The sequence below is a fragment of the Miniopterus natalensis genome, chromosome 5 (genome assembly GCF_054644295.1).
Source record: "Miniopterus natalensis isolate mMinNat1 chromosome 5, mMinNat1.hap1, whole genome shotgun sequence".
In the NCBI taxonomy this organism is placed as follows: domain Eukaryota; kingdom Metazoa; phylum Chordata; class Mammalia; order Chiroptera; family Miniopteridae; genus Miniopterus; species Miniopterus natalensis.
In genome coordinates this window covers 64,207,745-64,225,181 of record NC_142085.1, presented here as the reverse complement: position 1 = coordinate 64,225,181, position 17,437 = coordinate 64,207,745, and the positions used below count along the sequence as shown (strand labels likewise).

At 33.6% G+C, this 17,437-nt stretch overlaps 1 protein-coding gene across 1 annotated transcript in view; it reads left to right on the top strand.

Annotated features, from left to right (window-relative positions):
* Nucleotides 1–17,437, top strand: part of TBC1D32 (TBC1 domain family member 32) — a 118,480-nt gene that overhangs the window by 89,082 nt on the left and 11,961 nt on the right. Inside the window, exons 29-32 of the mRNA XM_016212635.2 lie at nt 6,167–6,236; nt 7,897–8,012; nt 9,726–9,880; nt 16,817–16,957. Of these exons, the coding sequence (XP_016068121.2) occupies nt 6,167–6,236; nt 7,897–8,012; nt 9,726–9,880; nt 16,817–16,957 (482 nt within the window). The remainder of the gene's footprint in view (nt 1–6,166; nt 6,237–7,896; nt 8,013–9,725; nt 9,881–16,816; nt 16,958–17,437) is intronic.

Sequence of the window (17,437 nt, the reverse complement as noted above, 5' to 3'; positions counted from 1 at the left end):
ATGATAATGTCCAACTCAATTGTAAAGTTGCAGCTACAATGTCATCTTCCTTCCTACTCCCAAGCAGAAGTCCCCCCGCTGTGCACCAGTTACATTCACTTTACTATGCTGATATCCATTATATTGTATATGACTATTTTAAATTTTCCATTAGGTCTCAAAACTCCTTTGTGTCTTTAATATAGCATTTGACATATTTTTATTGAATTACATATACATACTGTTACATAAGAATCTATATTCACACAGATACATTTATATAACAATTCTAAACATATTGATATTTGCAAATACACACATGAATATGTACCTAATTACTTACGTAGATTTGGGAAAAGGATGAAAGAGAACATAAGAAAATGAAAACAAAGAAATGAGAGGAAACTATAAGGTAGCGTTAATCAGAAGTTACGGTAAGTGAAGGGAGTTGACATCTGTTGAGCACTTCTTGTGAGTTAAATAGTGTGCTGGGGTACTCGATGCTCATTGTATCGTTCAACCTTATAACTACTCTCTGAAGTAGGCATAATCATTACATTTAAAATCAGAAAATTGAGGTAAATAGGAAAGAAGACAGAAATTTTGAAGATAATTTTAAAGAAAAGCAATTGTGAAAAAAATATGACTTTATGAATGAACCTAAAATGTAGGTGAAAAATATACAGGGAATAATGATGAAGTCTGTGAGCGAGAGGGAATCAGTAAGCACTGGTAATCATGGAGATTCGCATGGTCAGAGCGGGGATCTCCAGCCTTCAGCACAATAATCCCAATTTCTACAGCTTTCCTCCGCAGTGTTCTATTGGATTACATTTTCTATACATATTCTAAAATTAACATTATGTTGTAGTGTTATTCAAATACTCAACAACCTGATTGTTCAGTGTCCATGTATTTACTGCCCTCTGTTATACTTCAAAATTATGCTGAGGGAAATCTCATGTGCTGTGTTGTTGTTGTTTTTTAATTTAGTATCTAGGCAGATAAACCCTGAATGTGAATTTAAATTCTTTAAAGGCTCCAGTTGAATAACTGACCACTGGAATTTTATGGACCAGCCAAGAACAAAGTGGCTTCCTATTGATTGATTGTTTAGTATTTATTATGATGACATGGTAAGCTAAGCTTGTTGGTAGTATTGGTTTCTTCCCATGGCCTTAGCTATCCTCATTCCTTATCATTTATTTTTTGGTAGTGGAACAATGGTTTGCTATTACAAAATTGCACTTTATTTACTTTAAATAAACATAAAATGTTTTGATATAAAGGATGTTTCAAAGCAAATGCTGGATAAATATATTCAGATTTTTTTCATGTTTCTGGAAATGAGAAATTGATTGTCTTTTTTAAAATGACAGCTTGCTAAACCCTAAGGTAGCTGAAATTAGAATAACATAGTCATCCATCTGTTGTTAGCTCCCTCAGGATTTCAATCTATTATAAAGTTTGCAAATCTGAAAAAAATCAAATTAGTTTGGCTGTTTATCCCCTTGAAGAAAGAGGAAAGAACAAACACAGAAAGTTCTGCACATTTGCAGTTTGCAAACCCATACAGGTATCTTTCCAAATATTAACAGACGTTAATATTTCGTTGGCTCAATTTCTTGGAACAAGTTGGGGATTTTCTACTACTCTAATTGCTTCTTTGAAATGATAAATTAAATAGTTCTTTCAGGGTAGTAAATATTTTAATTTTATTACTTTTCTCTTTATGTTGCTCATCAAGAGATTGAAAAAATATATTAAAAATTGCAGTTTTGTCTTTTGACTACTAAAATAGTTTTAAACTTAATATATACAGTTAAACACCTCTTATTCTTTCTTTGGGTATTCAGCAAATATGCTCTTTTCTGCTTTACATTTATGGAGCATGTTTGTGAGTATGCTCTGTAATTACAACTAGGTATGTAGTACGAATGTACTTCTCCTCAAGGAGGGAAGATGGAGCAAGCACCTAAAATGATGAATTAAGTAAATTGCAGCATATAGTCAGATAGAAAATAAAGAAATGAAGGAAAACTGATAATTTTTAGCTGGCTACTTTGTTTCAGGCAGTCTGCTAGAGCCTTTAAGTATCCTATTTGCATTGGGTTATTATCAAATGAGGGGTTTTGTTGTGAGTGCCACAGGTGTTTAGTGGAAAGAGTGATCACTGTTGACTAGTGTGCCATCATGGTAAATAAGAGGAGGGAGTGATAATAGAGGAGGACCAATGGCACTAGTACCGCCTCCCGAGCTATTGCCGATGAAGAAAACAGGAGAGGGAAGACTTTTGAAAGCAAGGATATTTGCATAATTGAAGACATGGAGAGAGAAATGCTTTTTACCAAATAACACTGTGCCAGTTAGGAGATGGGCTCCTAGAGTAGTTTTGTCACCAGGAATTGAATTTTAAGTCATTAAGAATGGAATAAAATGGATAGAGCCACGTGTTGAAAAAGCAGCGGCAGAATCTGCAGACTGCTTGGGGACGGAAGGATTTAGGAGGAAGTATGCTGACGGCTAGTATCTGGGGTGATTGGGAGTCCTCTCACTTTGCAGCAGACACAGCAGGGCTTCCGGAGAGTCAGTGAGCAGTCTGGCAGTCACTGCTTTTTCAACCATGAATTCATCTTTGAGTGGAGAAGTTCTTTACTCTTCTGAAAATTTATTTTTTTCCACACCATTAGCCAAGTGCCAGGCAGAATAGATGTGATTTCCTCTACCGCTACTCTGCTGGCTCTGCAACCCAAAAAACAGAACAGATAGCATGAGCAGAGTGATATCAGTGAATATTAAGTCAATTTTTTTCAAGTCATTTTGTTCTGAGACTATTACATTTGTAATTAAAATGACTGGTTATTTCAAATGGTTGATTATTAATACTGAGATTGAATTAGGCATTGTTAAGTAGCCTAACAATGGACACTACAGGTGTCATTGTTTGACTTTTTTCCAACAACTTATTTTGTTAAGCTTTTTATAGTGTCTCCAGGGATTAGGGAGTTATATTATCCATTTGTTAGTTGATTTCAATATACAGAGAATATTTTTAAGTCTAAATCTATCTGTCTCCACCTTGCTTCTAGTTTGATAAATGAAGCACAATTTATTTTGCTGCTGTTCAGTGGATATTTGTTGATTTACTTCTTCATTCATCTACTTGTATTCATGCTCAGCATTAGTATTATTGCAAGCACAAAAGTCTATATATTAATGAAGATAAATATTTTTCATGCTTAATAATCCGGTTTTATATGTATTGGAATTCTAAATATTATCTAATTTAACTTAAATTTGTTCTGGCAATTGTTTATAAAAATCAGTCTTATCGTATCACATTATGATTGTTGATAGGAGGTAGGTCTATTCCATGGCTACAGGAATATATAAAGTCAGTGTTTATCATATTGAAACTATTTAAATTTTGCAAAACCAGCCAATGTCACCAACACTATAGCACTAAACTTTTACATATTTAAACTTGGGAAACTAAAATGTAATCAATCATAAAATAGAGGATCATCAGGAACAGATTCTGGTACTGAAACAAAGAGAATTTACCGGTCATCACCTAAATGAATTTTACCTGGTTGGATTGTAGTGGACATTGGCAAAATCTGTGTTTAAATTATGGGTGAATTAAAAAAAATGCTTTTGCTAAGACTAAGAACTTGAAATTATGGTGAACATATGAATGATGATTAATAGTTTTTAAAACTGGCCATTATTTTGTGAGGGAGAGAACAATTTGTGACATACATGTTTTTTGTATCAAGTGATGGAAAATCAAATCAAAATTTTTTTTTTGGTCTAAGCAGAAAATGAAGCAGAATCATTGGTTTATATAAATGGGGCAAAGCTATCCTGAGCAACCTGTCTCCTTCCTCTGTCTCTCCCTCTCCTCAGGTGTTGGCTTTATTCCTCTGTACTGGAGAGCTAGGGCACCTCATAGCCCCACAATTAATAGGGGGGGAAATTCCTACTTCACTCCAGTCTGAAAAATCTGGAGAAGACATTGAGTAGTCTCCCCTGCTCACCTGTTGCTAGAAGTGCAGACGTGGTATCATTCTCCTGTAGGGACAGAAGGTACATCTGTTAGCACAGTAAGAGTTATACATAGCAAGGAATTCTAAGCTAAATAAATATAGTTTAACTATTGTCATTAGAAGCAAAATGTAACGATATTGCTAAGGCTGTTGATAATATTCAGATCTAAATAAATAAAATTCAAATGTAGTTTATCTAGAAGTTAACTCACTTTTATTTATATGTATCTGTTTGTCTACCTATATTTTTTCTTTAAAAAAATATTCGCTCTAGGTAGGTGGCCAACCATTTTAGTTTGTCTGGTCCTGTGAGGAATTCCTGGGCATGAGACTTTCACTGTTAAAACCATGAAAGTCCTAGGTAAACTAGGAGAAGTAGGTTACCTTAACTCTACGAGTGCTAAAAGATGAATTATTCCTGGCCCAAAGAGTAGATGTTTGATAATGGAGATGTTTAATTTGTTCTTCCCTATCTTTGTAGATCTCGAGTCTACCCATACTTTAAGGTTCAGTTTAAATGCCATGTCTTCCTAATCTCTCCTTCTTCTGAATTCACATAACACTTTATCTGTACCATTCTTATTCCTCTTAGCACTTTAAAAAATTAGAGCTATCTATATACGAATTTTATCTCTGACACTACATGGAAAGTTCTTTTAGTACATGAAATATTATTTATCTTTTCTCCTCCATGGCTTCTAGCATGGTGTGCTACACTTACTTTATCAGAAAGGTTTATTACAAGGAATGAATGAGTCCATGAGTTAAGTAGATTATATTGATAGTATGAGATGAAGTAATATATAATAAGAGGGAAAGAAAACTTGTGATATGAGATTCAGAAAACCTAGCCTTTGGTCCTCTCTACCACTAGATAGTATGTGATTTTGGACAATTCCCTTAATATTATATGTTTGTGCGTATGCACACTACCGTTTCTTCAGCCAAAAACAAAGTTTCAGCTAGACCTTCAGTGCTATCTAGTGATGCTTTTTAGTGTTTACTGTTAGTTTGGTCATCCAATGTTCTCAAGGACTAGTCTAAACTTTCACCCTCTCCTATAGTTCTCCGTACTGAAAAACCCCTTCACTTTTTAAAATATGTCTTTATACTTTTATTAATATGCAAAACTTTCCAGGGGCTTTTTTCCCCTTTAATTGAATTTATTGAGGTGACAACAATTAATAACATTACATGGGTTTCAGGGATACAGTCCTATAATACATCATCTATATATTGTACTGTGTGTTCACCACCCCAAGTCAAGTCTCCTTCCATCACCATTTATCCCCCCTTTACTCTCTCTTGCCTCACGCTGCCCATCTTTCCCTCTGGTGATCACCACACTGTTATCTGTCTATGATGGGTTTTTTCCCCCTTTACCTTTTCCACCCAGCCTCTCTACCCCCTACCCTCTGACAGCTGTCAGTCTGTTCTCTGTATCTATGATCTGTCTCTATTTTATTTGTTAATTTATTTTGTTCATTAGATTCCACATGTAAGTGAAATCATATGCTATTTGTTTCTCTCTGACTGGCTTATTTCTCTTAGCTATCATCGTAGATCAACAAACAATAAGCGTTGGCGAGGCTGTGGAGAAAAGGGAACCTTTTCTTCATGTTTGGTAGATGGTCACAATTCCTACTTCACAGAGAATTCTCCTGCAGGAAGAAACTAGTTCACTCCACCCTCTGATATTGTTGTACATTATAAGTAGAATACCGACTATTCCTTCCTGACACTCATGTTTAAATCTTTAAGAAGTAAACAGCCACACACACACACGTAATTCAGAATGTTATATATGCATTGCTTAAAGAAAGTGCAATATTCCAAACTGTTTAGGGTTAATAGCTTTTGTGTTCTGAGAACCAAGTAAAAATAGATTGATTTAAAACCATTAGTTGTTTTATATTTAATATACTTTTTAAAATGTTTTTTATAGGATAAAAGTTACTTGTAAAAAGTTTCCTATTAATTTCTTTGAAAATATAACAGTTCTTAAAGGAACAAATCCATCAGTGTTTTCAAAATCCACATTAAAATATGTAAAAATATTTCTTTCATCAATTTTCAATTAAAATGTAATTATGCAGACTTTTATACATTTTTATAACCCATTTTTTTGTTGTTTTTAGCAACTGATGCAAATGTGAAGAATGAAAGTCTTTCTTCAGTGCAGCAGCTTGGCATTAAAATGACTGTCAGGTATATTACAGGGAAATTTCTCCCTTGTGTATTTCTAGAATTATTATTATTTTTATCCACCTGGTATGTATTTAATAGTATTTAATTTAACAACCAACTGTTTTGTATATTATAAATGCAGAATTTATCATTCAGAAAATAATAACTTTATTTTAAGGATATTGCCACATGATTAGATTACCTCTGTAGATAAAGCAGTTATGATTCATTATTATTTCAGAGTTTAATTCTAGTGTACTTAAGCCTTTATGAATATCAGGTTTTTTCAAAAAATAACATAGTAAAATTCAGCACATTGGTAGCATAATCATGCCATTTTCTAGTTTAAATTATCAAGCTATGGTGATGAGTACAAAAGTACCTTAAGGATAGATGCAGAAGTTAAAATCAAACCAATTATAGTAGTTTCAACTTTTAGCACTCAAATTGTAATTTTCAAAGGAAATGGGCAAACTAAACAACAGACTGGGAATTAAGGACTGAGTCCTTGACCACCCCTCCCTCCCATTCTTGCTTATTGAATGGGGATCTTGATAGTCAGAATGGTCTTGGAAAGATACATGTGAAAGATGTTAAAAAGACTGAGTGTTTTTATAAATTCATAGCATTATAATAAAACTATGGTACTAGTACTAACTGACCCACACCCGCCTTTATTACATAGGGCACATAACACATTGATTATCTCTGCAACCTGCTTATTATTTTATATGCCCTATTTCTGGTGTGAAATGGAATCCATAGGTGATGTAAGCAGACTAGTCACATATTTTTAAAATTCAATATAATGTCTTATTAGTAAGAAATAAATGGAAAATGATTTCATGAAATATTTGTGTACAACTTCAGTGTATGACATAGCTGGCACTCATATAAAATCATCATGACTCTGGCAGCTGCAAATAGGGACTAATTTTATTAGTGCTTCAAATACTGCAAGAGAGTTGCCACAGGCAAAGTGACTCCAAAATGATGAACAAGGCTTAGGAAGGCTTCAAATAAAACCAAGTGCTATCTTTCCCTAATTTACACATGCTTGCATTCAAAATATATAAAAATACAGGAAAAATATTTTATGATTTTATATAAAACATTTTCAGATTATTATAAGTAGCTTTTTAATCCATACAAATAGCAGGCAGGGCATGACAGAGTTGTTACCATGCTGTCCCATGTCTGATCTCCTGGCCCTTACAGGCAACCAGCAGTGCCCCCAGTCACTATGACAATAAAAAATGCCCCCATAAGTCTCCAAAGTGGCCCCTAGGGTAAATGCCACTCTCATTTAGAATTATTGGAATAGATGAACTCTAAAATTGCTTCGTAGATATAACATACTAATCTGTCCCCATTTCGTGTTTTAGCTTAAGTTCAGGAAAAATGCTTATATTGTACTTGTAGATCTGTATCTACATTTTGTTCTCTTATTATTGTTTTATTTTCCATTAAAGTTACCAGTATTTACCAGATGAATAGTGCTAATCCAAATATATCATAATTATCAGTAACTGTACAGCATAGTTATGCCCAAAGTAGGAACTTAAAAACTTAAAACCTTGAGATTTCAAGAGGACTACACTTTGATAGATTTCTACAAATGAATTTACAATATGGGGCCTGGCCACCATCATTTTGAATGTTTTGTGGGTTTTTAATGTAGGTATGGCAAGTTCCTCAACCTGTTAAAAGATGGTGCAGAAAATGATCTTACCTGGGTGTTAAAGCACTGTGAGAGATTCCTGAAACAGCAGCAAGCTCATGTAAAGTCTTCTCTTCATATCCTTTTTTGAGTGGATTCACAGTTCAACTTTCTTCATATACTTTTCACAATTTTTGATGGGGTTTCTTAATACTTTTATAGTAAAATATACTTTAACTTATATTTGTGATTTATTTGTTATATCTGTTCATGGTATTTTATTCTTTTAAATTTTTTTATTCTGTATTTTGTTTATTTTTTAATCTTTATTGTTAAAAGTATTACAGATGTCCCCTTTTCCCCCCATTCATCCCCTCCACCCCACATCCATTCATCCCCTCCACCCCACATTCCCCATACCAATGTCTTTGTGCATGGGTTATGCTTATTAAAATATAAGCTCTTTGATTAATCTCTTCCCAACCACTCCCCCATCCCCACCTTCCTTCTGAGATCCCTCAGTCTGTTCCATGCTTCTATATCTCTGGGTCTATTTTGTTCATCAGTTTATTTTGTTTATTGCATTCCACATTTGAGTGAGATCATGTTGTACTTGTCTTTCTCTGACTGGCTTATTTCATTTAGCATAATACTCTGCAGTTCCCTCCATGCTGTCCCAAAGGATAAGAGATTCTTCTTCTTTACAGCTACATAGTATCCCATGGTGTGAATGTCCCACAGCTTTTTTATCCACTCATCTGCTAATGGGCTCTTGGGCTGTTTCCAGATCTCAGCTATTGTAAATTGTGCTGCTATGAACATTGAGGTGCATTAGTTCTCTCTAATTGGTGTTTTGGGTTTCTTAGGATATGTTGTTCCTAGAAGTGGGATCACTGGGTCAAATGGCAGTTCAATTTTTAATTTTTTGAGGAAACTCGATACTGCTTTCCATAGTGGCTGCACCAGTCTGCATTCCCACTAGTGGACTAGGGTGCCCTTTTCTCCACACCCTCGCCAGCACTTGTTGTCTCTTGATTTGTTGATGGTAGCCAGCAATAAATGGTGTTGGGAAAATTGGACAGGTGCGTGTAAAAAGTGAAACTAGACCACCAACTTATACCATACACGAAAATAAATTCAAAATAGATAAAAGACTTAAGTTTATTCTGTATTTTAAATATGCATTTTATTAACTTGAGTAGTGATTATGAAATTGTTTTATTCATTGAATCTGCAACTGAATAATTGAAGTTATTAGAATATATTTTTAGACATACATAAGAAAGTTTTAAAAGTAGATATAGTTAATCTAGAAAAAGACTATTCTAGAGTTAACAAATCTAGAATAAGAATAAAAAATCCATTTATTATTTTACTTGAATTGGTTATATTTCAGAAATAGGATTTTACTTGAAGGAAACAAAAAAGTAAACTATTTGCATTACTGAAACTTCAAAGGTGTGGATTTTAAAAAATACTTGATTATGCTAATAATTTAGCAGATAACCTGAACTAGAAAAGGATGCCGCTGTTGTGTTCATGACTTGAACACGTGTGTTTCTACAGAACAGATAGTTTTCTCTCCAATTGCTAGTGCCATTGGCCTCCACTAGATATTTAAGCAAGTAGTACATTATAATAGTACATTATAAAATATGTAGTTTTTTATTAATAAAATTTAAACTTAATTTTACATCAGTACCTTGTAAATTGGTTACTGACAAAATGAGGACTAAGTATCATTAATGTATCTCTCCTTATAGAGATCCTGGCAATGAGTGTGTTTGGAGGCGTTATATTTCATTTTGTAAGACAAAATATTGTAACAGTTCCTTAACTGTGCTCTGCAGTCTGCCTGCAGGGGAGTTATGCTGGCCATGACTGGTTTGTGTCTTCTCTGTTCCTGATCATGTTGGGGGACCCAGAGAAAACATTTCAGTTTCTTCAGCAGTTCTCCAGACTTCTGACCTCTGCTTTCCTTTGGTTGCCAAGACTACATATTTCTGTAAGACTTTTTAGCCTGTTTTTAAAAGAAAATAACAAATTTTAAGGCAAACCCTATTTAATTCATTGGGATCTTATTTTAATTGTAGAGGCCTCTATTTATATTCATTTTCTGTGTGAATGCTTTTGACTGATTCTCTTTGAAGATACAGATTTGACATTTTCTCAAATACTTGGTGTCTTACCTAAAGATATTTGAATAAATGATTAATGGTAGTAGACGTATTATTAAATTTTAAAGTTGTCATTTAGTAAATTGTAAAATTTGATATGCAAAGAGAGCTATTGAATGAATATCTTTTGTTACTTTCTGAGAATTTCTTGGTGAAATTACAGTACAAGAAAATATTAAGTTGAAATTGTAACCATAGAGAAAAACACATTTTTAAAATATATTTTTGAAATCTAAGGTGCGTTTTAATCAAGGTGTTATAGTGTATCTTTAAAGATTTTACTGGTCCTATGAGATCTGATAGTCGTTTGGAGGTAAAGCATCCTTCAAGTAATGTTTTTGTGTTTTCTTTTACTTACTGCCATTTAAGATCTCCAACTTGGGGAGACTGTACTATATAAACTATGTTAATGCTCCCCAGACATTTTCCATGACGTTGCATATGGACAGTGGAATCATGTAGCACCCAAGGATAGGTTAAGGGGACTGGAGAGTATCTATATATAAAGTTAAATGAAAACATTTATTATATGTTTTTATAATATATATTAGTTATAAGGAAAATAAATGCAGAGCATCAAGGAATACATTAAATATTGAAATTTATGATTTTATGCTTGAAGTAGCTCTGTGCAATTCCTGGATAAGGCTTCCCAACCAATGAAACCATTTTTCTTCGATAACCAGAATTCGAGCAGTTCTTTAAATTGTACGTAAACATTTTTGAAATCTCACAGATTTTTCACTCTTCCATTTACAAATGCAATGTTGAAAATGATTTTGATAATACGGGTTTTGATTCCATTTACACACATTTTCATATCAAGTGTTCTTAAATGACACCTACATTCCACTAGTCTTAACTGTTCTACTTTAGTGTTCTGATTGTGGCACTGTGAAGCATCTCCAATGAACTGTTTTTAACTGTAATTTTTTACATTTCTGTTTTGAATCTAAAACTTTTTCATGACACGTTATTTTATCTTTTAACATAACAGCAGTGATGTTGTGTTCTAATAACATTTCTTCTTATAAAACTGAAACCAGGCACAACTCTAGCGGCTTGGATTTTATTAGATTTACCATTTTGATACCATTATTTAATATGAACTATAGATCTGCGAATGGCAGGGAGGGACAGGTAACTCAGGGCTTTAGAATAACACCTTGACACAGTCAGCTGGTGCAGCTGTAACATCCATGAAAACTTATGCAGTGCCTTCCATAGTATCATTTTTCCCCCTTCCTTTCCTTCCTCCCTTCCCTCTTTCCCTCCCTCCCTCCCTTTCTTTTTTTATTTTTATTTTATTTTATTTTTTTAAATATATCTTTATTGATTTCAGAGAGAGGAAAGGAGAAGGAGAGAGAGAGAGAGAAACATCAATGATGAGAGAATCATTGATCGAGCCCGCAACCTGGGCATGTGCCCTGACCGGGAATCGAACCCCGATCGCCTGGATCCCAAGTTGACGCTCAACCGCTGAGCCACGCCCGGCCGGGCCCTTTCTTTTTTTAAAGAGAAAGTTTATTTAGGAAGTTATAGAGGTAGTAGAAGTAAGTCATCTGGGCTATGTAGTATTTTGCTTAATCCCTTCTCTTTCTTCTATCCAGCCCCTCCAACCCAGCTCTCCTCGGACAGCTGTCAGTCTGTTCTAATGTATCTGTGCCTCTGTTTTGTTCATCACTTTATTTTGTTTATTAGATTCCACATATAAGTACAAATATACCAAGTTGAATATTCCATTGAGTAGTGTGTTTTAGTGCTTCTCTATAAAACAATAACATTCTGCTAAGATTCTTCTTCAGGGATCTGTCTAGAACTGTTAAGTGTAGTTACCAATGTCTGCACACTCACCTCTCCACAGTATAAAATTTTTTATTTATTTAATAATCTTTTGGATTGGTGTTTTTTTCTGTGTCACTTGACTTGCTAATGCATTTGGTAAGTCTTAATATATTATTTAAAAGGTGGTCTATTTTCTATTTGTTTGATCCATTGGTTTGAAACATAGCACTGACAGTTTTTATGCAGGTTGATACAGTAAGCAAGTCTGCAGTGTGGCGAAACACTTTAACTTCGGCTGTTAATACCACAGACTTGTCCACCTTCTTTAGCTCCATCTCACATTATTGTAATCAGTCTCAAAAAAGCTTCAATCTGTTCCAGGTCTCATATTCCCCAACCTCATTACCCTGTTCTGTTTTGTCCTTTTGTCCCATAACCTACATCAATTCTTAATATGTTGCTTAATTTATATATTTATTTATTATAAATTCAAGTGTATTAATAATAAATAAATACATAAATTAAGCCCTAGAGGGAATGGTTTTCTGTTTACTGATATGTCCCAAATTATTGCCCATATTAATTAATACATATGTGTTGAATGTATGAATTAATATTTAGCTAGAAATATGTAAGGACACTAGGCTTATGTTACTTTAGAAAGTGTATTTAAAAGATATTGGATCCTCTGCATTCTTAAGAATATAGTAAACAAATTGCATCAAAAACAGTTTAAAAACTTGGCATATGAAAAGTAGTATAAGAAATAAATGTTATTTGAAGTTCTCAAAAATCATTCTCTATGGAATTTCATCAATAATCAGAGCTTGGCTAATTGTTAACACCAAAGTTGTTAATAAAATGAAAGATCGGGGTGGGAGAATGGGGGCATCTGTAATACTCTCAACAATAAAAATAAATAAATAAATAAATAAATAAATAAAATGAAAGATTAAAACACATCAAGAGATTAGTTTTTTTCTAACCTAATCCCAAATAATAATTATAACAAAAGTAACAATCATATATGCCTTCTCTGTTAGTAATAACATGAAAAGGAGAACAAATTAAATTGAGATTAAAAACTGAAGTATTTCATATTCATATACACACAACATTCCATTAATGAAAAACCAGGCTAAAGTAATACTCGAATAAATTAGTGTAGTTCAACAGGAAGGTCATGGGACAGATCATATATAAAATCATATATATATATACACACACACACACATATATATGTATGTATGTATATACACACATATACATATATACACACACACATATATATGTGCGTGTGTGTGTGTGTGTGTATACACTCACACAGTTCTCTCTCACTCCTCACAAAATAATAATTATCCAACACAGGAAGTTTAGAGTTAAAAATTCTAATAGAATTTAAATACACATTTAGATTTTTTTAAAACTTTTTTTGTACAATTCCTGTGCTTTTGGTGTGGCACCACTGTCCTTAACGATTTCTCGGCGCCCTTTCAGACAGATAGCCAGGCCCTCTGTGTTATCCTCTCCAGAAAACAAAATGTTAGACTTCTGCCCAGGCAACAGGAAAGGTCACATGCTCAAAGGTTCATTCAGTCCTCACTTTCGCGCCTTCCTCTTATTCGCACTTTCAGAGAGTCCTGGCCATCACTTTTTGAGGCTTTTGAAGATGCTTCAGGGTAAATTTGGTTGCTTCTCAGCTTTCTCTGCTGTTAGCTTAGAGTCAGGTCTGCCGAGTCTTTCTGCTTTCCAGTTTCCAAAGCTGTGCTGCTGTTGTCCCCTGTACGTTTAGATTTAAACTTCACAGCCATCGGCATGTCATGGCCACTTGTAACCCACTTGCAGGGCATTAGCAACAGTAAGTCATGTGAGCAATCACTTGTAAGAAAGGACCAGCCGCAAAACCCCTTCCCTTTCCTATATGAGACTTTAAATCATGTTTATATTTGAAGATTCCATTTTCTCATGTGTTTTATTTTTCCTGAGAGGAGGAAAATTTATGTTTTATAGAGCTATAGTATCAAAATTTTAAAAAATATCTTCAACGTTTTCTCTTCCTGCTTCTGCATGGTGATGCACATGCCACGCAGATGACTGCAGCATCGCTGACAAAGCAGGGCGCCGCTCTGTCCCCAGACCCGAGCGGAGCACGGCTGGGCGGGGCAGGATTGCATCAGCTTGGGCTGGTTTGGAGCAGTTGTCTTTCTAACTGGGTCTTTCTGTTTAATTTCCATAACCGCACAGAACTAGATTTTTCTTAGCGTCAGGAATAAAATAACTCATCAGAGCTACCGACAGTGGAAGGAAAGAACTAAGATCTGCTTATGTTTGATTTTTTTAAAGCACCTATCTTTTATTTTTAATTTCTGAAGTAAAATACTCTGTTCGTTATTTTATAAAGTCCTTCTTTCATATTATGCCACTTTCTAGTATATTCCAAGCCAAAAGTTTTTTTTGTTGTTTTTTTTTTTAAATATCTTTATTGATTTCAGAGAGAGGAAAGGAGAGGGGGAGAGAGAGAGAGAAACATCAATGATGAGAGGGTCATTGATCGGCTGCAGCCCGCAACCCGGGCATGTGCCCTGACCGGGAATCGAACCCTGATCGCTTGGATCCCAGGCCGACGCTCAACCGCTGAGCCACACCCGGCCGGACCCAAGCCAAAAGTTTTTGCTGGTAATTTTTTTCATGATTTTAGATAGTTTATATATCAGTTTATATGTTGCTTAGATGACATAGTACGTTATTGTTATCCTACTTGTGTTCCGCTCAACCTGATATTCTGGATATTATTTAGAGTTACCTTTAACAATAGTTACCATCCTTTTAGAGCATTGTGACTAAGCAAAATACATCAAAACACTAAACGGATAACACAGAATTTATAATTTGATGATTCAGAATACTCTTTGTTGTATTCGTGTGACTCAGAGCTGTCATTGATCTGGCTTTGTGAACACCACTTACTTTGAATTAGAGTTATGGCAATTAATGGAGCAATTAATAAAATTATTATAAGTGAATTTACTGTGATTATTGTGTGCAATTATTAGAATATTTTGTTGTCATTCAGTCAGTAATTTGTTGAGTAGCTATTCTATGCAAGGTTTGGTGCTAAGCACTTGTTTTAGTTACTAAAAAGTATGGCATAATTTCTTCCAACAGAGTATAATGTGTAACAGTAGAACTCTTGCCTTATCTTTGGGAATCCATTACATAATAATGGCTTGTTTTCTTTGAGAATGTAATTAATTAGTTTATTGCCACCATCTCTTAGCAGGCCAGCTCTAAATATGTTGTTTCAATACAACATAGACAGATACTATATAAGAATTATTTCTTATGCATACAATTCTTACACTATTACTATACACATATTCAGAAAAGTGCTACCTAAGTTTGTATTGAAAATTAAAATATTATGTATGTATAAGTTGACTTTTGTTTTTATATATGTTTATTTCCTTAATTTTACTGTATGAGTACTTATTAGTGAAACACATTGTGTAAAGGAAAATGAAGGACACTAATTCTCATGCATTTTATATTATTATTATTTTTTACTCAATAGAAAGGTTATTTTTTTTGTCCTAGACATTCATTTGCAATTGACTACAGGATGTCCATTTAATGTGCTATGTATGTATTGTCATCAATATAGAGAATTAATGTTTTTGTGTGTACTGTGAGGTATCTTCCTGAGAGCCTATCATAAAATATGTTTTTCTACAACATGTATTTTCCTACAAATATGTATTTTTGCATGTGAAGTGCTAAGTCATTATTTGTGATGAATGATAATACAGGAAAACCACTAATAAATTAACTCACTGATTTCAGAAATTTTGGTATATAACTCAAACCTAAATCTTTAAAAGCAGCTTAGTAATAAAGTTGAAAGGAAATCCTCCTTATTTTAACTCTTATGTAATTGTTTTATGTGGGTTTCATTTGTTTTAATTTAAAAATATTAACTTTCTTTTATTACTAGGTTTAAAAATAAGAGTTGCCAAGTAAAGGCAAGAACATGAAATGCCTTTCTGAAACTTTCTTAATTATGCATTCTTCAGATCTAATCTGAGTATCAATTTTTATTATAAGTCTATAGGATATAATCGCTAGTATAAGAGTTTTTATTGACATAAACTTATATCTTCAAGTTTATTCTTTGCTCTTGAAAGAAGTTATTGTGGTTAAATGTTGGATTTATAGTAACACTCACTGAAACATTATAGAACATTCAAGATAATAAATTGTATCTAAGTGCTAAATTTAAAAAATAACCAACTTTATGAAGATATTGCTGAAAAATACAGGTTTATAAATATTTATGTTTACATATCCACACATATAGTACATGGACATATAAATAAATATAAAATATAAAATACATATAAATTATATTTATAAAATAGTTGGCCTGAGAACTTTGATGTGAATGTATTATGTACTTTTTCCCCCAGTTTTAGAGATGAATTTCTTATCAAGTACCCAATTTCAGTTATTAGTAACACAAGTTTGTGTTTGGGTTAACATTAATTTCTTAGAAAAAGGGGATTAGGCAAATATCTCTTAAGAATTGACAGACTAAAACTTTTTAACATTATGGAATCATTGGCCAAAGCCAAGGATAGCAAGTCTATTGAAAAGTTTAAAAAGTGATGCATTTATTATTCCTGTACTCATATATTTATTCTTTCATACAACACTCACCCTCATCGTTCCACAAGGGATTGAAGTTGCCAAAATTACAAAGTGTCAACTTTATTTCTGGATCTTGGAAGGTATATCATATCGCCTTTATTGAGATTTGTGCTTTCTACAGAGTTTAACATTCTTTTACATTTATAATATTATAATATTTGCATAACTTGTTAGGCTACCACCTTAATTTTGAAGTAGCAATTCAAAGCAAAAGATTTAGATGTTTGATTAAATTAGCTGCATGTTTATTAATTCTCAATTTCTCTCTTATACAGAGGTACCTACCTGTTGACACTGTAGAATCTGGCATTCATCCAATATATTTTTGCAGCACTCATTATATTGAAATGCTACTGAAGGCGGAGGTGCCACTTGTGTTTTCAGCTTTTCACATGTCTGGTTTTGCACCATCACAGGTAATCCGTAAGGGAGTAGCGTTTCTTCAACTTCCAGATTTCAGGGTCCTTAAAGAAAATTACATTCTCATCAGATATAGGAAACACATTTAAATTAATAAAACCTTTTTTGTAAGTATTTATACCTTTGTGTTTAAATCCCTAAATGGGCTTCTCCTTGGGTTTGTTACAGTGTATAGGTTTACTTTATAGTAGATATCTGGCATTCGCAGAATTTGAGTTCAAGTTCAGCTATTCTAAAATATAGACATTCTGAAAGTCTATGATGTGTAGGCTTTGTAATGGAGATAATATCTGTGTCAGAAGGCTAATTTATGGGTTAGGTAACTGAGGCCAATAATTCTTATCAACACTGAGTATCTGGGATGGGAGACACTGTGTCTTGTCTAACAAGAAAACCTAAAGCTGTGTTTTTGCTTTTGGGATCAGAGGCATTTTAATGATTTTTCCAGGGCCTGGAATTGTATATGTGGTCTCATG